Raw genomic sequence first — 22,058 nt, 5'->3', positions numbered from 1 at the left:
TCATGTGCTTATTGGCCATTTGTTTATTTTCTTTGGAGAAATGTCCACTCAGATCCCAAAGAAATCTTTGATAGATCAAGTTATTTGCTGATTGAAAATAAAATAGTTCATGTGAAGTGAGAATGCATAGATTTTAATTTACTTGAACCTCTACCTAACTTGGAGATCTTCCACTCCAAGCTTTGGATCTTGGAGCTCCAAAAGTTGCATGGGTTAGCTCCCGTGTTGTAAACACTAACTATGTATCCTCACCTGGATGCATGAATTAAAGGTGGTTCACAAAGCAGCTTATCATCAGAAGCACCTGGAAATGTGGGAAAAATGGATTCTTGGGACTAAACAATTGAATCTGAGTTTTTTGGTAAGTCTCAGGTAACTATATAAAAAGAAGGTTCACCAGATGTTTCTAACGATCATTTCAGCCTTAGAATTACTGAAACTACTTCATTGAGTGGTTAATGCCTGCTGCCCATGTTGGGTGCCATAATGGTGGGTCTGATTGCACAATCTTGAGTAGAACTTCAGACATACTTATTCCTGTAAACTGAAGCCATCACTCATGAAAGACTAGTTTGTTGCATTAATCTTTAATTCCTCCCTGTCTCCCAGACTTCAAAGACTTGGACATGGAGACATGGCAAGGAAGTAGAGAGAGAACAAAAAGAAGTAGAGGAATGAAAAACAGCAATAAAGAAGATGTTAAGTGGTTGTAGAGAAACGTGAATACCAAGTTTATAGAATGCATTGTAAAGGTCAGATGAGAATTTAAATCAGATCTATGCAACAGGAAAACCTAAGGACAGATGTGTCTAATTTTGTATTGTGTTTTGACCCAGCTTAATTATATCTATTTGACCCAGTTCAATTATATTCTATCACTAACTTCAAAAAGAATATTTAACACTCAAAGTAGAGGTGCCAAATTCATTAAAGTTGCTACTACATGCTATTCAGCCTTCCTCCTTCCCGCCACCTCTTCCTCCTTAACTCTTTACAATCCAGCCTCTATATTCAAAGCAACAAATTCAAAATCTGCTCCTCTAGTGGCCACTAGTGACTGGACAGCTCACTGCCTAATTCATCAGTCCCTTTTCAGACTTCATTCTTCTTGACAGCTTTGCAGCATTGAATCCATTTACATTCCCTCCTTCTTGATCACCTGTGCTCTCGTGACTGCCTGGATAGAGCCCACTTCACTCTGTTCCCTCATGGGATCAGCATCTGTTATTGAGGTTCATTCATGGGTTAAGTGCTGAGTCACAAAACTGAAGTGGGCCTGGACCCTGCCTCCAGGAATTTCAGTTTAGTAAGATGTCCTCCTGCTTCTACAGTCTGACCTCTCTCATAGATTCTCGGACTTCTCAAGCCCCCTTTAACACAAGCACACCTAATGTTCCCATCTTCTCAGCTCTCTGGTTTTCTCTCAGGGATGTCAGCTATTCTCTTTGGAGGTGATCCCCAGTCCTGGACATCTAGCCCTAAGCTCCTAAGCTTGGCAGTCTTGCCTTCCATGGTCTAACCCAAGTCAGCCTTCCATTTCCTTCCCCATTTCTCTCCAGAAAGCATTTGGTGTTTTGTCTAAATTGGACCTCTTGCTGTTCTTCAGACAGGCCTTTCCTATTCTAGTTTCCATGCCTTTAGTCATACTGTTTCCATCTGCTAAAAAAACTCTCCCTATCTGTGCCTATAGAAAAATCACTCATTCTTTAAAGCCCATTCCAAATGTCATCTCTTGCAAGAAGATTTCTCCAATTCCTTCCATGGCCTTCTGTTTCCCGAAACTAGATGTATGCTCTTTTTCCTTCCTTACTCTCATGCCACTCTGTGCTTGTGTAAGTCCTTTATTTATTTCATCTTAATCTGAGTGACTATATTGTCCTCCACTCTAACCTGAGACTTCATTGGGCAATGACTGCTCTTGTTTACTTCCGTGTCCCCAACACTGAGTGGCTTAGAAGTACACTCACAACCATACTCAACATGCCCTTAGTGGACTGAATTGAAATCCAGAGACTGAAGGAGAAATCATGATAGCAGCCCACCTCCCCTACCCCTCCGGCCCATCATCATTTCTTGAAAATTATCTTTAGGAAATACGATTTTCAAGATGATTTTTTTTTTCCATGAAATGTCTTAGTTTGCAGACAACTAAGATATCCCTCTCTGGTCAGGGATAGAACGATTGCTGTAGCTCTTCTAGGCAGCTGCTGGTGGTGAGCACTTAGGGGAAGTAAAACCAGGGGAGGAGGAGAGCCGAAGAGATCCATGTTCCCATCTTGATTTCCTAGTTATTTCCTGTGTGACTTCACCCTAGTTATTTATCTTCTCAGAGTCTCAGTGGAATAAAGTTAATCTTCTCCATAGGACTGATGAGAAAATAAGCAGGATTTTATATATGTTTATAAATTTATAGTTCTATATCTTCCTTAAATACTATAGCTCTAGTCCCAGTAATAAGCCACTGGACATGGGAATCCAGTTCACACTTCTTCCTCTTGAGGAAATTACATCGACAAATGGAGTTTTAGTACCATAAACTATCATCAAAATTTGAGACTTATAAATGCTCTGTTTAGCCACCATGATCTTTCTTTACATAAAACATTAAGAAAATATTCAAAGTACCAGACTGGGCAAAGCAGAGTACTCTGGTAGTAGTGGGTGGGGGCGCGTAGAAGCCCCTCTCAATGCCTCCCTACGTACTATGGTGGTGGGGGACAGAGTTTTCAAACACAGACTCAGAAATCTGATGCTCAGGAGAATACCAGTTGAAAACCAGTTTTAAATACCTGCAAATTCTACTTGGATCACTTTAAAGGCTTTTGAGATTAGACTTGACCAAGAATTCAACACTGGTCTTTCTGGAAGCATGGAAAGCTGAGACTCCAAGAACAGCTAAACAGGCAAGTGGGGCCACTGAATTCTGGGAGGTACACATGAGCATGCACAGATGCATATGGAATTTAGGGTTTCCAAAACATAACAAGCACATTAGTCTCCTACTCCCAGGCCTTTATAAACCCCCACAGTTGTGAATAAATGGGACATGTTACCACTATTTTGGCCTTGGCACACACTGAATGCAACAATGTAAAATGCATCTGATAAGAAATGGATGGGAACAGTTAAACATGTAAACAGTAAAAGAAGGGTGGTGAGATTATAGATAATTTGTTTTGTAATTTTTTTAAAAAATTAATAAACCATTTTTTTAACAACATATATGTGTGTGTGTATGTATATGTGTGTGTACTTTTTTTAGAGGAATACCAAAAGGTAAACCAGTAAAAAAGCCCATTTGTTTGATACATCAACTCACTCTGCCTCTAGTTAAACCCCTTACCAAACCAAACCAAGCCAAACAATAACAACAACATAGCAGGCTGAGTTAAATCAGAAGCAAGGCATCTTTCATTGACTATAAACTAGATTAAATGTGTTTTCAGAACATACAAGCTTTGGGGACACTTTTCCTTTTCAAGTAGCTATTTAAAATCTGACAGACATTAAAAAAAAAAATACACATACGGAGCTTACACTTTTGGTTTAGTGCACCTTTGAAGAGTCTTATAGCAATTCCTTAGCAAACTTCTGCTAGAAGGTTTAATCTATATGGAAGGAAGTTCCAATTATTATTTTTAATGGAGATAAAATACTTGAAAAATTAAAGTTTAGGCCGGGTGCGGTGGCTCACGCCTGTAATCCCAGCACTTTCAGAGGCCGAGGTGGGCAGATCATGAGGTCAGAAGATGGAGACCATCCTGGCTAATACGGTGAAACCCCATCTCTACTAAAAATACAAAAAAACTGGTGGCGGGTGTCTGTAGTCCCAGCTACTCGGGAGGCTGAGGCAGGAGAATGGCGTGAACCCAGGAGGCAGAGCTTGCAGTGAGCCGAGATCCCACCACTGCACTCCAGCCTGGGTGACAGAGCAAGATTCCATCTCAAAAAAAAAAAGAAAAATTAAAGTTTAAAGCACATTAGAGTTTGCAACAGATGGTGATCACTGGGTAAAAAAGACATTTAACTGTGCTTGCTATTGTGAGATTGGAATTTCGAAAAAGGGTGAACATGAGAGTTAGGGAAGAAACACGGGCTTAGTTTGAGCAGGCATAAATGTTCGTCATTCATGTACTCATTCTCGTTTGTCAATATATTCAATCAAAAAATAAGAAAAAGTCTCTGTTTTTTTCAGTCATGATTCTTAAGCCATTTCACCCGAGAAAAAATTAAAGTTTTTGATAAGAGAAACATAACCTTTAGGATAAAAGAGATATATGTCAAAATCCTGAAATGGTTTGTACAATCAAATAATACATACAGAAAAAAGGAAATGACTAAAAATATTCTGTAAGCCTTATTTCTGGTATTGATCATGATTTTCTTTCACATTTAGCAATATTTGTTTTATATGAATCTTTGTAAATTGCTGTCCTTAGTATTTTCTTTGGAACGTGATACAGTAATTCATAAACATTTTAAGGAAAAATACGTGATGTTTTCTTCACATCTTTTTTCTTTTGTATGCACTTAATAATTGTGGGCTTACGACCTTCAAAAGGAAAGCAAAGACTAAAATGTCCTCTATTTATGCTAGAGCTACAAAAGTTGATTACTTCTAAAATCAAAGAAAACCATGGGTATATTAAACACATTTTCCATTGGGTTTCTTAAAAATTAGGGGAAAAAAAAGCAGGAAAATGACATTAGAAATGATTTCAGAAAAAAATGCATAATGACTGACATGATTTGGCTGTGTCCCCACACAAATCTCATCTTGAATTGTAGCTCCCATAATTCCCACGTGTTGTGGGAGGGACCCGATGGGAGGTAACTGAATCATGGGGATGGGTCTTTCCCATACTGCTCTCATGACAGTGAATAGGAGTTTCACGCTGATGGTTTTATAAAGGGGAGTTCCCCTACACAAGCTCTCTCTTGCCTGCCGCCATGTAAGACGTCCCCTGCTCTTCCACTATGATTGTGAGGCCTCCTGAGCCATGTGGAATCGTGAGTCAATTAAACCTCTTTCCTTTATAAATTATCCAGTCTCAGGCATGTCTTTATTAGCAGCATGAGAACAGACTAATACAGTGACCTTTGGATTTGATTCAACTATGATATAAAATCTTTATAACTTCCTTATCAACAAACTATAAGGAATGTAAAAAAGTTTCCATTATTATAACTTTTGGAACTTACTTTCAAAATCCAGGAAAAAGTGTGGATAGTTTTCAATTTCCCTGGTAAGGACTTTGAGCAGGTTTCCCATCCCAGCAAACCTAGGAAAGGCAACACAAAACCAAATACCATTAGCAACATAAAAAAAAAAAAAAAATAGACTTGCATGACTATCCCTGGGCCCCCCATAGCTACCTTTGAATACCAGAAGCATCTCCAACGCAGGGGCTGAGCAATAATGTAGCAACTTATTTCTGAATTGGTGACAGATAAATATCTCTGAGGTGCTGGGTCTCTAAAACTTAGGTACATGTGACCTAAGTCATACAAAGTATGACAATGATAGAAGTGTTACAAGCTCTCTCTTGAGAATACACATGCAGTCCATATCTCGTTCACCATATAAAAAAAACATAAATAATAGTCTATGAAAAGAATCAGGTATTTTCGTTATAGGAGACAAAGTTTAGGAATATTCTCCAAAGTGCCTCCCTTACACTTTTCCTAATCCCCTAGATCCTTACAACAAATGTTTCGGCTTTGCTTTGTTTCCTTTAGATAGATGTGGAACATGTCACATCAGTGGACAAGACAACAAAGGGGGCATTTTAAAAATAACTGTCCAAAAAAGTAAGTTCCTGAAAGCTCATGAGGAATAGAGTCTAGAAAACATAGATTTACACTGCCAGGAACTCCTCTTAACATGTATAAGAGGCCAGATTTCTCAGAGGAGTGGCCCCTGGCAACTTAGAGGATCTTGTGATCTGATATTTCAATGGTAATGACATTGGATACTTCTGGAAGCTTAACAATGAAAAGGCATAATGCCCAAAAAGTTACTCTCCATAAAATTGCAGCCTAAGATGTTTGCAAAGGTGAGTCAAATCAACAGAAAAATACAAACCTATTACATATCAGCAGCCTAACAAAAAGAATGGCTAACATGTAGGGTTTTTTTAATAAACAGAAAATTCCCACTGCTCTCAGTTCTAGACATTAAACTATCTTCTTAGGGAAGTCACCAATCCACACATTCATTCAACACATATTTACGGATGAGCAATTAGATGCTGGGCACTGTGCTCTTGGGAAGACATTCCTCTAACTCTCTGTAAGTGAACTCTTGTGCCTCAGATATCTCAGTTTGTGAAGGATCAATTTGAAAAATTACTTAACTGGTGCAAGGAAACTGCTGGGCTTCAATTTTCTATGGCTATAATTTCTAACAATATTTATGTTGATACAAGGAATTTTAAAAAACACACCACTCTAAGCAAGATGTGGCGAGAGAAGAATGCACTAAAAGGATGACTCTGTGCATGAGAATATGTAGCAAGTGGTGGAATCTGGTCTCCGTAATCCTCCACTGGGAAAACACACATTTGCAGACATACTCCCCGATATAAATCACTAACATGAAACCAGAAGACAGACTGTTTAAGTAGTCTAACCTTTGTTAGACGGCCCAGAAGACAGACTGTTTAAGTAGTCTATCCTTTGTTAGACGGCCGGTGTCTAATCCCAGCTGTTTTCTACTACCTCTGTTATCCAGGCCAAGAGATTTCATCTCTGTAACCCCCAGTTTCCTCATCTGTAAAATAAACTTTTGAAAAGGATCTATTTCATCGAGTTGTGAGAATTAATGAGATAAAAGTATAAAATGCTTAGCACAGCACTTACAGGAAGTGCTCAAGAAAAATTACGTACTTTTACTATTGATGATGATAGTTACCATCATCATCGTCATCTACATGATCATCCTAACAGCCTTCAAATGCTTGTGTAGGATTAGGCTATGAAAGATGGATTATAATAGGCTGTATGTTGTACTAGGAAAGAGAAGACAAACAGAGAAATGATGAGAAAAATATTCTAACCATTATAGTTGTCTGAATATTAAGTAACTTGCCTAGTGAGACAGTGAGTTTTCTCTCGCTGGTGATAGTTACGTAGAAAAATGCTATATCAGCCCTTAACATCATCGGAAAAATGAGTTATGTGTGGGGCAGAAGGCTGGACTGGACCCATCCTAGACATCTCCCACCTTGAGGTGTAGGAATATATTCGGGCATGCGCGCACATACACACACATACACACACGCTGGAAAACAAACATCATATTTCTCCCTTCTCAAAAATTATTATTTGTCTTTTCTGTCATTCTTCCATTCCTTCCCTGCCTTTATGCACATTTCCTTTTAAGATATTTTTGAGCAAAACCTTGTGTGAGGTAGGTTCTGCCGAATTAAAGGTTGGGCTGGTAGAGTCCATCCCTGCCACTGGGCAGCACTCACTACCCCTCCTGGGTCTCTAGGAAAGGATCTGTTTCCAGATTAATGAACAATTTCAGATTAGGCCTGGAGTCACTTCTTGTAAGAAGATGATTTTACTGTTTTTAGGAGTACTGATTTTCATACAAAGTGCTTTAATGGAAGTTAAATATTCTTAATTTTCCTAGTTTTGTGCTATGAATGTGTCAAAGGAGACTTGCATGGATTGGGCTTCCCCCTAAAATTCTGTCCTGTATGTGATTTTACTGTCAGAGTACCTGAGTAGAAGATATGCCAAGCCTTTGAAACTCATAACAGATAGAAACAAACACATCTAAAAGTATGTCCAAATATTAGCTGTGGAATTCTATCTCTTCAAAAGGTTATCTCAGTGGATTGACTGATATCATCAGATATTTTTGAGCATCATTCTAACATGAACCAAAGTTAATCACTTGAAAATCCTAGGATTCTAGATGTGTCACCTCTCAAGCAGTGACCTCTAGGACAATGACTATGGACACTGTGTAGAAATAGAGTACAAGTCTAGTCTCATAGAACCTAGAAAACAAGTGTTTCATCTCATTATGGCCTAATGATGTGATGCTTACTGCCCCACTCCAAGGTTGATAAGAATTAATGCGAGTGTCTTCTGGTTTAGGGGGACCTGCAAAGTGAATTGGTCCATCATCACACAGATGGTCACCTAGTAGACACCACAGTTATTTTTAATTGGACCCAGAGTTTCACTTGGAAAGGCCTCTCATCCATATCTTGCATGACAGATTACTCTCCAAGTTTTTCAAGCAGCTCGTCAGTGAATACAAAATATATATTGCTATTACCAAAGTACTCGGTAAATAGCTTAATTAATTCATATACAGCTTATTTTTTATTATTTTATCTCATTCAATAAAATAACTAGTTATTATGCACTATTAGAGAATGCGAATAAACAATGGAAGTAGGGGCAGTAGGAGAGTAAAAGTGAAATAGTAACATAAAGGTAGAGGCAAGAAGTAGATTAATAATAAGCCATCCCTTCCAGAACATTTGTTGGAGATGGCTTATCGTTTGCTCTTGGATAGACAAAGCAAAGCAATGTCTCCTTCAATATTTGGTGTTCAGAAAATACAAACAGGTTATACTAGAGAAGTATAGCTTTTTGCTTTGATTGACTGATATAAAAAAGAAAGAGAGTCATGGCTAACAGAGAGTCAAGACAATGAGAAATCTCTCCTTGGGTTTCTAAAGGAGAAGCTGTTTCACAGAGGAAGTCATATTTGAGGATGAGATGAGTCTCAGGGCTCACATGGGCAGAGCTGTGGTTACACATCCAAATGGGTGGCAGAGTAGCTTGGTTGGGGTGTACTCTGAAGGGCTGGGAACTCTGGTTTCTACATTCTATTTTGGTGATTCCAAGGATACCCTCCTAATGTGACCTGCTGTTGGGTCTATCCCAAGGGACATCAGTTTACCACCTTTCCCTATGGTGTGAGAGCTTATATCAGAGGGAATACGGCAATCCAGCGGGCACTCTGAGCTCCCTAGGATGACTTTAATCTGAGTATCTGAGTTTATCACTTAAATATAGTATGTTGTGTATACTGTAAAGTTTAGAATTACTTTAGACATACATATACAAATATGTACACACACACACACACACACACAATGACTCCCTTGGCATGTTCAGAAATCATTTCTAAGTTAAAGCCCTATTGTGACATAATGTAGCTACACTGGTGCACATGGAAGTTTTCAGATCTAAATTCATTCCTGTGGGGAGGGTCTGGTAGGGGTGGAGCAAGTACAGAGAGTACAGGTTGAGTATTCCCCAGTTTCAAAAACCTGAAATCTGAAATGCTCCAAAATCTAAAACTTTTTGAGCACTCACACGACACTCAAAGGAAATACTCACTGGACTCCAGATTTTTGTATCTGGAAGGTTCAACCAAGAGGTATGATACAAATATTCCAAAATAAAAAAAAATCTGAAATTCAAAACACTTCTGGCCCCAAGCATTTTAGATAAAGGATACTCAACCTATACAAGGTCTTGGCTGTCAGATTAAGAGACAGGAGAGGATATGCCAGTTGGATAAGCACTCGTGAAGGGATGGTGTCCTGAAAATCAATATCCTTTATTTGGATGTTTCCTGCTTTGGAGAGTGGCATTGGAAGGTGGTCCTCCTTTCATCCATGTCCTCTCTGGGAGGCCTTTTACTCTTAGAGGTGCCAGTCTTCCCTGCTTAGATTTTCCAGGACTCTGCTCCTTCTCTACTGAAGTGAAGGTGTCTGGGCATCTGGGTCCCTGGCACTGGCTGGGTCTATTTTCCCATGCATTGCAAGCTGGGACTAACTTATAGAGATTAAGACACAGTCTTGAGAATCTGAAGCACAGAGTAGGCCAAAGTAACAATACGATGTGTTGACTAAGCTCATTCTCAAACATGACTTCTGTGAAACAGCCTCTTCTCTTAGAAACCAGAGGAGGTTTCTCTTTGTCTTGACTCTCTCTTAGCCATGACTCTTTTTCCTTGTTTTTCATTAAAAAAGCTGTACTTTTCTAGTTTAACCTGTTTGTATTTTCTGAACACCAAATCTTACCCCAAAAGGTGTGTACTGTAAGTAATACATGAATAGCATCATAGAAAAGAGTGCTTGAAAGAGCCTCAAGAATATAAGGCACCATCTAACTGCCTGTTACTCCAGAGCAAGTCATTGTAGCTGTGAGTCTTGGGTTCCTCATTTGCACCACAGTATGATAATAGTATCTCCTGCATGGAACTCTTGTCAGGACTAAATGAACTGGGTGTGAAAGTACCACGTATACCATAAAGGACTGGGCAAATATTACCTATAATTGTTCAACATTACAACTCCTCTTACAGTTTAAGATATTCAGGGAATCTGACAAATGGATTAATGTCCCCAGCATGGTATGATTCCATATGATTTCCATTTCTCTTTATTTTTCAATATTGGTGTCCTAAGATCCATGGTCCTTTATGTATACCTTTTCCACATTAAACTGTAACCAGGTAAATGCTTAGCGGCATTAATAGCTGAAAGAGACTTTTCTACATGCAAGACACTGTATTTTAGATACATTTTCTTATTTCATATTCAAAATGTACTTGGGGGAAGATATATATTATTAGAGATTGGAAAACTAAGAATTATTAAAATTAAGTATAGAAGCTGATTAAAAAACATAAACTCTTACAAAAGACAGCTAAATTTTCAAAAGAACGATTTTTATATAAGTTTGTGATAGAGGCTTCAGGTAATTCTACAAAAATTAAAACCCATTTTCAATGCAAAATTCCCAAACATAAACAAATGCTTTTAAGAATATGAACAGTGAGGTCACTCTCTTAGTAATACTAGGATTATCATCAAAGATTTTACTTTTTTTTTCTTTTTTTGAGACAGAGTCTCACTCTGTTGCCCAGGCTGGAGTGCAGTAGCGCAATCTCGGCTCACTGCAACCTCCGCCTCCCAGGTCCAAGTGATTCTCCTGCCTTACCTTCCTGAGTAGCTGGGATTACAGGCACCTGCCACCACGCCCAGCTAATTTTTGTATTTTTAGTAGAGATGAGGGTTCACCATGTTGGCCAGGATGGTCTTGAACTCCTGACCTCAGGTGATCGACCTGCCTTGGCCTCCCAAAGTGCTCGGATTACAGGCGTGAGCCACCGCGCCTGGCCAGAATTTTTATCAAACAATTGTGTCTATGTGTACCCCATGTCATATAGCACAAAGTCTAAAGAAAATAAATGTCTAATAAAGAAAACCCAACCAAAGTGGTTCATAAATACTTCTACTGAAAAGAAATGAAATGCCAAAGAACAAAGAGTTAACACGTAGATTTTCTAGCAATCTGAAGTGGGGGACTTGGGGTGGCTGCCTGCTCTGGTCCTAGGAGATCTGGTTTATCTTCCGCAACACTGACTCTCCTGGTGAGAGCGACCTACCTAAATAAAAGGAAAAAGCAATGCCTATCCCATGAAAAGGTAATCTGATAATAGTTTGGGTGGCAAGTTTCTTCTTCCTCCTTTGGTTCTCTAATGAACATGCTACCTTTAACAATTACTCTGAGAGAATGACTCAATCCCCAGGGCAGTTACAGGTGGTGTATGCACTGAGAGAAGACATGGCTTCAGCATTCAGGTGATGCACATTCTATTTAGGGAAACAGCACGAGTTTAATTAAACAATTTAATCTATCTAAAAGCACATATCACATTCCTGATAAATTGTAAGTACTCAAAGATATTAATTGAATATGAAAATAACCTTATGTCCCCAGTACATATTAAGTAACAGAGTAATTATAGTTATTAATTCTATGATTTATGAGAGAAACAGGAACATCAGCATTCTATTGAGTGCCCACTGTGTGTGTGGCACTATACTTGAAGCCTTCACACACTTTATTTCATGCAAACCTTACATCAAACATCAGGTAACTATAATTATCTTCACATTGATTGGGGCGATGAAAAGGAGGCTCAAATATCTAAACAATTTTCCAAATACTACAAGAAAATACAAGAGTCACATTTGACACTGAAAATCTGTGAATCGGAAGTCTATGCTCTTTTCTGCACAGTAGAAAGTCCTGGGGCTCCACATCCCTAGGAGGCCCCTGCTTGGGGACTTCAGAGAGTGTGGTCAACTGAAGGTGTGTGTAGGGTGTTGTACTGTTGAATGAACATGCTCTTTTTTCTGGGGAGAGAGCCCATAGCTTCCGTTAGATTCCCAAGGGGCTGGCTCTACACTAGTGTTATGCAATAGCATGTTCAGGAAGGGAGGTGTTTCTTTAGGAAATGAAGGAAAAGAGAAAACTATGTGAGGTGAAGTCTTCTGGAAGAGTCTGCTCCATAGAAGCAAGCTGCCACCCAGATGCGAAGAATACTGGGAATCTAGGTTGACTGAGAGAAGCCCTCCAGCTAGGGGACAGATTCTGAGTGTGAAGGGAACACAGAATACACATTGGGTGACTCCTCAATCCTCCAAAAACAGAAGATTTCTTCCTCAAGATTCATTTTCTGCACTAGTATTTTGAAATAGGTTTTTCAATTTTTTCCCCCAAATAGTCTAGAGGAAGGGTGTTTCTCTAGTGACTTTAGGAGTGGCAGCAGTGCCTCTAAAGCCCGCCTGCATGCTCTTGCCAAGGGAGGCACTCATCTTTAAGGGGTGACAATCTTGGATGTACTCATGGTATTTTCTATGACCACTTTCTTGGCTGTCAGTTCAAAGCCACTTCTATGAGAGTTGGCTTTAAGGTTACTCAGTGGAAAACCATGACTCTCTTTAAGAAATAATTCTCTAGTCACATTTCCAGTTTCAAAAAAGAGAAAAGAATTCATATACACGGACACTGTTTTTCACTATTTGGAACCCTATTATTTTTTAGAAGAACAAAATAAGTTGATAGCATTAGCTGCACTCCCAGAGTATAAAACCAAATGAAATCAAGCAGGGTTTATTTTAAAAAGAAGTGACTATGGTTTATGGAGAAATTCATTTGTTTTCTATAAATAAGACATATCAAAGGAAGCAGGCCCAGGGAACGGGGTAGTGTGAATGATGACCTCTGCCTGTGTATACCAAAATTTCAATGCTCAACCTTCATGATTAGATCACAAGCTCCTAGGAGGTTTCTTTTTTTTGGTTATGACTATTTGAAAGCAGAATTCCTAAGCCAATGCTACTTTTTATCAATAATGAACAGAAGGTGAGAAAATAAATCAATACCACAGCAGCCCTACCAGGATTTATTTTCTAACCTTTTTTGAAAGTCCAAGACAAGAATACTCATCTCTAACAGAGAATAAGACCTCTATCAGAAGGGGTAGATTTTCTTATCATTTTGAATGACTCAATACCTCCTAGAATCTATAATCTTTAGCATCTCTGGTACAAAGACTTAAAGAAATCAAAGACTCAATTACCCATAACTCAACACTTTGGGAATATGGAAGTCCTGATTCATCCAATTTTTTTGGCAACATAGCATTTAAACTACAGACTGACCATGAATATAGCAATGCCATATATTTATATAATTTCACATATTTGTCAAAGATGTGTCTGACTGCATTTATCTTCAGTATGAGCATGTGTCAAAGGGAGAAAAGTTATTGGACCCATTTTACAGGTATAAGAACTCCATGACCAGGTATAGTAAGTGTCCTTCCCAAGGTCCTCCAGATGGGTCCTGGACTTCATAATATACAGGCCCCCTACAACCCCAAATTTAATCTGAGTACACTCCACATTAGAACTGGGGTCATCTTTTTAAAGCTCTCATTTTACTAAAAAAGGATGGGCCCAAGAATCCACAGCACATTAGGATCAAAGAAGGGACTAGAAGAGAGACGTTGTGGCTCTCAATCTCACTCTCTGTCCATTAATACAAAGAGTAAGTGGGACATCAAGTTCATTTTCTAAGACATGATGAACTCAGAATGCTCTCTGCTCCCTAATAAGGACACCCTCGCTGGTGGTCCAGAATAAATTTGCACACTTCCCTTCCTTCTCAACTTGATTTTCCTGATTCATACCCTTGGCAGAGCTTACCAGTATCCTGGAAATAGCCTCCAACTTGATCTTCCTGACACGAGTCTTGTCTCCCTTCTACTCATTTCCATGCTGCTGGCAGAGCCATTTTCCTAATCACAAATCTGAGATGTTACTTCCTAGCTTAATATGCTTCTGTGGCTTCCCAGTGCCTGCTGGATACAACGCATTCAAATGCATGCACTGGGCACAGAAAGCCTGGACCCTGCCCCCTCTACTCCAGCCTTGCCCTGCACATCCTGTCCCTAGAGTGGCTCTGCTCTTGACTGCCTCAGGGCCCTTGCACATGCTGCTCTGTCTACTTCACATTCTTAATGATCTGCAGGCCACAGTGAGGAGGGTGCTTTATGTATTACCATATTTTAATTTTTACGACAACCATATGAAATAGTGACTGCTATTATCCCAATATCAGAGATAAAGAAAGAATCTTAAAGACTTAGAAACTTACTGCATTTCACCAGTGACAGATCAGGGTCACTGGAATCCCCTTCTATCTGACATCTAAGCACCAGCTCTTGGCAAGTGTTTCCCCTACGCCTCCTTTCAAGTAGGAGGGTGAAAATCAGGACCCTTGGAAGGACCCCCTGAGCCCTCCCTCCCATTCTATTCTACACCAGTAAAAACAAAAGCCACTCTTGTGAGTGAGCTCCTCCTCTCTGCTCACCTAACATGCCTTGTGTGCCATGCGACAGTGCCTATCACAGCAAACCATAATTACATACACTTTCTCCTGTATCTCCCTGTCTCCTGGGGCAGGGCCGCTTTTACACCTCCTTGTATTCCCAGTACTTAAGGACAGGCCTGGCATGCAGTAAGCACCGAAAAATAAATCCCTGGGATTGTTCTGACTGGTGGTTCCCAAGCCCTCCAAGGCAAAATGAGAAAAATAAAGCCTACGTCATGAGCCTTTCAGAAAGTTTTTCAGACATTTCTATGTTACAAGGTTTTTATTTATCTTGGAAAACGATGTTGTAATTATATCCTAAATTTGCCAGGTTTATTTGGAAATGTTACTGGTTTTTGAAATCCTGAAGTCTAGGAAGACACACCCGGGCTCTGCCTTGTGCGGGACTGGGAGCAGAGCTACAAGCGTGACCTGGTCTCTCACGTCGTCGGGCCAGCGCCTTCACCTGCACCTGCTACCTCGCTTCGTTTTACCGTAAGTCTGACCTTCTAGCTACAATGTGGCCCCAAGATTTCCCCAGCAGGGTAGAAGAAAACAGAGTAGAGGAAAACAGTCCAGTTTTGGATTTAGGAATGTTTCTGGAGACTGGATGTGATTTTAGGAGGGCGATTAAGACAATCTACCTTTCACGTTGATCAGCAAGGTTCAGAGTTAGAGAAATCCTGATGGGCAGCCAGGTGGCCACTGCTGTCAGTGACGTCAAAGGCTTGCAGATGTCCCACAGTGCTCTGCAAAGCCAGCAGCACTTCTGGCTTCTCCCAACCATTGGCTGGTATCCAGTGGGTGTCCCAGGAGGAAGGGGCCCAGCCCTGACATGTCTAGTATTCAAATGACTCAGATATGCTTTCTCCTGGTCACCACAGAACCCCGTATACAACATGTACACCACTTGACTGTTTTGAATTACAAACTACCCACTTCCATTTAATCATCAGCTTACCATATGTCAGATACAAAATAGTTGGTGTTAAAAAATACTTCTCATCGAAAGGTACATTTCTTAAATGATAGAAGCAGCTGCTTTTCTGGGGAAAAATATGCACCAGTGGAATGAAGTAGCTCAGTTGATACACTCTGGGAGCCTGTATTTGCTAAATCAGGTTAGTGATTTTAGATGGCAGGGCTGGGCTGCACATCGCTGCTCCATCTGCCGTTTTTTGCAATGAAGTCATGAGGTTTTCCATTCCGTTGCCGAATGTATTGCCAAGAAGCCAACAGATGATTTCATTCCAAGATGAAGGAAGAAAACTGAAGTGGAGTGAGTCTATTAAGCACTTTCATCTGACAATAAAAATGAGTTAATGGCTAAAATGTGTTTTCAAAACGTTTTAACACTACAAGTAATGGCACTCAAATGAGAAAATGCCTTGAATATTCTCATCGATCATTAATACTATGGTGTCCCTCAAAAGGGCTTGGCATTCCCCATGGAATACAAGCTGCTAGAGTCCAGTTGTAAGGCAATTCGTGGGAATTCTAAAAAAAATACCATGAAACCATTATGGAATTGAACAATTAAGGGTAGGTTTAAAATAGCTCTTTCAATATCTGAGTTCAGTTTTCTAAAATAGACTATTACCTCATTATAGCTAATTTTTCCATAAACATCAATAGTACAGCAGCAAAAACTACCTAAGAAATGAGGGCAAAATCAGATTCTTTTTTAGGGAATGAAAGTCAACGTGTCCCCCAATTTCAAACATTACTGACATGGGAGCAATTAAACTGGGCTCAGCTCTGGCCCAGGCCACCACTGGGAAGTCACTACTGAATCTGTCCCCTTTCTCTTGGGAAATCAAGAACATGCTTATGAGGAAACTCCTTGAGACATCTGCTTCTTACCTAGGCAGGCAGACACTCTCAGCCCACCCAGGCCTGTTCTGCCTAATTTCAAAGGGAAAGGGACACCATGCAGGGCAAGGGGCCCCAGAGACCCAAGCGCTCATCTTGGAGACACCACTCACTTAGTGTCATGTTGAGCAAGTTGAGTTTCCTCTCTTGGTTGGCTGCAACTCCAGTCTAGAAAGTAAAAGGGAACACCTAGAAGTTACCTCAAATTTGGGCTGTTCTGACAGTGAATTCACTTAAACAGGCTGTCAGTTCTCTGGATTACAAACCTCCTTTCTCCAGAATTCATTCTCAAGTATTTAAATAAACAACAGCCAAGACCCTCTAACCCTCTGAGAGCAGAGCTGCAGGTGAAGGCTTGTCATGGGCACCGCTGATCAACTCCTCCTTGCTGAGATGCTTGGGACCCATCCCCTTCCTCATCTCTCATCTCTCTGGAAGTTCCTCCTCAAGTTTCTACTTTCTCCATCTGGCCTTTAAGTCTTGGTCTCCATGTTCTGTCTTCAGCCTTTTCTCATACTCCCTGGTGAGACACTTCTGACGCAAATTTCCACCCATAGGTGGATGACTCTCAACCTCTGGCTCTATATTGGACTTCTGTTCCCAGCTCCAGGCCCATCAATCCAAGTGAATGTCCCACAAGCATAGCCATTCAGGGAAGGCCATAGAAACTTCACTTTCCACCCTTTCCAAAATCTCCTCCTCCTCCCTCATCCAACAAAAGGCATTAATATCCTTCCAATGACATGATCAGAGCCCTGGGCACCAACTGAGATTTCTGTGCCTGCTGTACCCCTTGATCCACTCTCCTCCACGTCTCCCTTAGCTCCATTCCTCTTCCCTATGCCCTTCTCTTTGGTGTCCTCATCCCCTCTCTCTCTCCAGTCTCTCTCTTTCCTCTCCCCACTCTTATATTGGATACTTGAGACCGCTGGGATCATTCACCAGTCTCTGAACATACTATACAGAATGTAACATATACAATGAATTCTGGGGAATTAAATCTCTTCCATTTCTGTTGTCTTACAATATAACTAAAAAACAAAACAAAATGAAAAAGAGGCCTTCTTCTTTTCCCTGCTCAGCTTTCATTCCACGGGCAACTGCATCATCCATAGTTCTCTGGCAGGTGATAAAATATAACCTATCATGTCAAGGGACAAGGAGGTGAGTCCTGATGAAAACGGTCCTTCTGGCAAGCAAAAGGCCTTGCAGAATTCAATGGCCCCAGGACCATGGGATGACTTGACATCTAAGAAGGTTTTTAGATGTTGAGTTTTCTTAAACTGGAGCTCATCTGGGTACCAAAGGAGGCTTTGGATTTGACGTGTCAAAGCAAAGGAGCAAAGGAAATTTGCTCCTAGGTCAAATTTATTTTGAAAAGTGCAGGGGGATATAACAAATTATTTTGGCACCGAGACAAAAAAACAATCCAATAAAAGCCATCACATACAAAAAACCTGAAGAATTTGAGGCCAAGAAAGATTAGCATGCTCTGTGAAATCTCAAGCATCAAGAATGTCCAGAGTGTCAAAACCTCACTTGACATCTCAGAGACAGGTGCGGCTCTGCCTTTGTTTCCAGCTTCTGAAAGGAGCAATTGCCCTTGTTTCAACGTACTCAACATTGCAAACAAAACTAACACATTAAAATAAAAGCCCTGGCTTGGTATCCGAGCAAGCTGTGCAGACGGTCAACCTAAGCCTGGGACAGGAAAGCTGGATGAGGTGAGAGTCTCTAGAGTGGTGGGAGGTAGGCCTGTTAGGCAGGGAGGGGCGGTTGGGGGGTGCTACTTCCTGAGACAGAATCCAGGGATCAAATGGAACAGTTAGCCGGGTCGACGAAGTTAGCCATGGTTAGCATAAACGCTTGCTAAGCTGGCTGTCAAATAAAGGTGGGTAAATTTTTTACTTGGTATGCAAGGCTATAAACCTGGCTTAGAGCTCTCTTTCAAGATTCTGGCCCTCTGCTGAAGCTCCTCTGATCACTCTGTACATAAGCCACACCAGAACATGACAGTGGAAGGGCTCCTGCCTCCTTGCTTCTTTGTTTTTTTTTTTTTTTTTTTTTTTTTGAGCTGGAGTCTGCTCTGTCATCCAGGAGAGACTGCAATGGCACTATCTCGGCTCACTGCAACCTCCGCCTCCTGGGTTCAAGCATTCTCCTGCCTTAGCCTTCCAAGCAGCTGGGATTACAGGTGCATGCCACCACACCTGGCTAATTTTCGTATTTTTGGTAGAGACAGGGTTTCACCATCTTGTTCAGGCAGGTCTTGAACTCTTAGCCTCAAGTAATCCACCTGCCTAGGCCTCCCAAAGTGCTGGGATTACAAGTGTGAGCCAGAGCCCGGTCCTTGACTCTGTTTTTTTGCTCATGCTGTTCCTTTTGCCTTGAACACCTAAAGACGGCCTATAGTTTCTCCCAGTAACCTCCTCCCCAAATCCCAGGTATAAGTAAGCACCTTTGCTGTTGTGGATTCTTGCAGGGGCTATCTCTGAGTGGCTGTTGGTGTTTTAGCCATTGCAACCACTCCTCCTCACTCCTCCCTGCCCAACCATCAAGCAGGGTCCCACACATCACATTATTCATTTATGGCCACTGAACGGAGGAAAGGGCTGGATAAGTAATCACTATCCAGCAACAACAACAAAGATGTCAACCACACAGACTGAGCAGAGAAAACAGTCATTGGTGAGAGAAACAGGTCAGAGAAAAATAAGCATTTCCCCAAATATAAACACTTTTGGGTGATTGGCCCTTTTGTTTTAGGACCACAGACTACCTTGAAAGTCTAAAGAAAACTGGCTTTCTCAGAAAAATGCAAACATGCAGACTGATATATTTTCAGGAGGTAAAATAAATACACGGAAGCCCAGAAACGAGGGAATCCCTCATCTATTTTAAGATCGCAAATTTCAGTTTATAGATGGCCAAGTGGAATGAGGACGGCGTTTTGCAGTGTGTGGACCATGGGCTAAGCTACTCTAAAAAGGAAAGGGACTCATTTCATGGAAACAGCATGAGCTTTGGAGACGCTGGGAGAATCATTGGACTCTTTTGAATCTGAGTTTCCCTTGTTAGTAAAATGCGAATCAAAATATTTCCTTTTTAGTATTGTTACTAAGTAAGTGAGATAATGCAGGTAGAAGTTCTTAGTGTAGCATCTGGCATGCAGTAGGTCCTGACAACAAATAAGTATCTGCGCCCCCTGCCTTGCATTTTAAAAATTGCAACCACAGTGCAAACAAGTCATTGCCCTTTTAGCAATAAATCCTGCACTGTTGCTTTGGAGCTAGAGAAGAAAGCCTACTCAGACCACCACGTCAGTGAAGAGGTGAAGCTGGGTGCTGAACTGCTGCTGCGACGGGATCATTCACATGGCTATTAATCATACAAGAGCCCATTTATGACAAACGCAGGTCACTCCCTTTGCATGACAAGGCACATGGGTCCACAGAGCCCCATTATCCAAAAAAAACACAGAGCATTGTGGGCGATGCAGGCGAAGGCGAGTGCACACACACAAGCGGACATTGTAAGGCTGTTTGCACAACCCCGCCGTGCTCCTCGCGGATTTCCTGCCAAGGAGACATTTAGATCTCACAGAGGCGGCTGCAGACATTTGCTCATTCAACATGGCTTCAGGCAGTGGCTGTGGAAACCGGGTGCACGGTACCCTCTGCTGGTCATCTCTGGAACTGCAGACCAGGAATACAGAGGATAAGGCACACAAGGAACCCCTGGGGCCCCAGGCTCTTCTCTCCCTCCCCTGTCTAAAGAGTACAGTGCAATAGGCATGAGCTTTGCTGTCTGAAAAGCCTGACTTTAAATATCAACATCTCAGTTGTAACATGGATTCACTACAAGACCCTGGGCATGTCATCTCACCCCTCCTCAGACCTCAGCTTCTAACTGGAGACCACATGTTTCTACCACAGGACCCTTGTACTTGCTAGTCCTTCTGCCTGGAACACTTTTCCACAGTCTGCAGAGATTTTCTTTATATCTTCATTCGGGATTTATTTTTCAGTGGAGTTCAACCTAACTGTTCTGTCCAAAATACTACTTTACCCCCACTCCCCAGTAACTCTGCTTTTCTTTTTAGTATATATCTTAATTTATTTATGTACCCTCAACTCCTAGAATAGGGCCTGACACATAGAAGGAATGCCATACATATGAGTGGAATAAATAAAGACATCGTCCATGACTCCCTTGTCGCTTCTCCTCCTGAAACAAACCATAAGCTTCTTCCTCCATCTCACCGGGGAAAAGAGGTTCTCACATCATCCTGATATCTTATTCACACATTCTCACTGGTCAGAGAATTTACTACCATGTAGTATCCAGAACTGTTTCCAGGCCTCTGAGTATGGTCTGACCAGAAGGACTCCATCTCGCTTCCATCTGGACACTAAACCTCTACTGATGTAACCCAAGATGGTACTGAGGAATTTTGGCAGACACAGCATATTGCCAATATGTACTGATTTACAGCCAACAAAAAATGTAATTGAGTACTTACTGCTTACTTAGTAAGATGAATAATAATGATGACTTCCACAGAGTGTGCATATATTCTGTGCTAAGCATTGTGCTAAATACATAGAGTGTCATCTTTAATGCCAAAAGCAAAGTCAAGATTCTGTGCTACTACCATCTCCCTTTTAGAAATGAGAACACTGAAGCAAGTAAATAACTTGCCTAAGGTAACTCAGTTAATCACCAGCAGAACTGGAATTCAAACACAACCCATCATACCCGAAAACTCACACTCTAAGCCACTATGTTATTTTGTTGAATACTCCTGCGCTATAATTAGATGTTTTTGGGAAACAGAAAATGGCTTAAGACATGGCCTGTGGCCTCTGGTCAGGGCAAGAGGGCTGTGGAAACTCATAGCAAATTGTGTCTTCTTCCTAATTAACTTATTAGCACATGGTTTGGCATTAGGTTGCCTGAATACATTTTTGCGAATTGTTGACATTCTCGTTGTATAAAACCCTAGAATGCTGGAACAGGGAGGAGTGTCCCTGATCCAGCCCAGTGGCCCAGTCCTGTTGAGTTACAGACGATAACGATGAGACTAAAAATCCCAAGTCCTCGGCAGCCTATGTACACTGCACCATGGAGTTGGAACACATGATAAACTTTTGTGAAGTTTCTAGAAATTATAAGCATAACCAAAATTTCTGAATAGTTGGCAAAACTGTATTGGCTTTGCTTAGTTATCTAACTACCCACATTTCACTTCCCATTTTATTCAATTCTGCTGATCCTCCCTCAATCCAACACCCCTCATCATCCTTGACACTTGCCCCAAAGGTAGGATTTGCTTCTTTTAGTCCATATATATATATATATATATATATATATATAGTGTATATATACACACACACACATATATATACTCTGTATATCTTGCATATATTTCTATCAAAAATATAATATTCACACCTGTCTGTTGAACTCCTTAAGGA

General features: G+C 40.8%; 1 protein-coding gene across 8 annotated transcripts in view; it reads right to left on the bottom strand.

Moving 5' to 3' along the window:
* Nucleotides 1–22,058, bottom strand: part of CYRIA (CYFIP related Rac1 interactor A) — a 109,516-nt gene that overhangs the window by 32,646 nt on the left and 54,812 nt on the right. For all 8 annotated transcript variants that reach the window (XM_077958322.1, XM_077958318.1, XM_077958321.1 and 5 more), the window contains 1 exon segment: nucleotides 5,203–5,282. In XM_077958322.1, coding sequence (XP_077814448.1) covers nucleotides 5,203–5,272 — 70 coding nt within the window. In that variant the 5' untranslated portion in view covers nucleotides 5,273–5,282.

Source organism: Macaca mulatta, chromosome 13 (assembly GCF_049350105.2).
Source record: "Macaca mulatta isolate MMU2019108-1 chromosome 13, T2T-MMU8v2.0, whole genome shotgun sequence".
In the NCBI taxonomy this organism is placed as follows: Eukaryota; Metazoa; Chordata; class Mammalia; order Primates; family Cercopithecidae; genus Macaca; species Macaca mulatta.
Note: the sequence above shows the minus strand (reverse complement) of the source record. Positions and strands in the feature narration are given on the sequence as shown.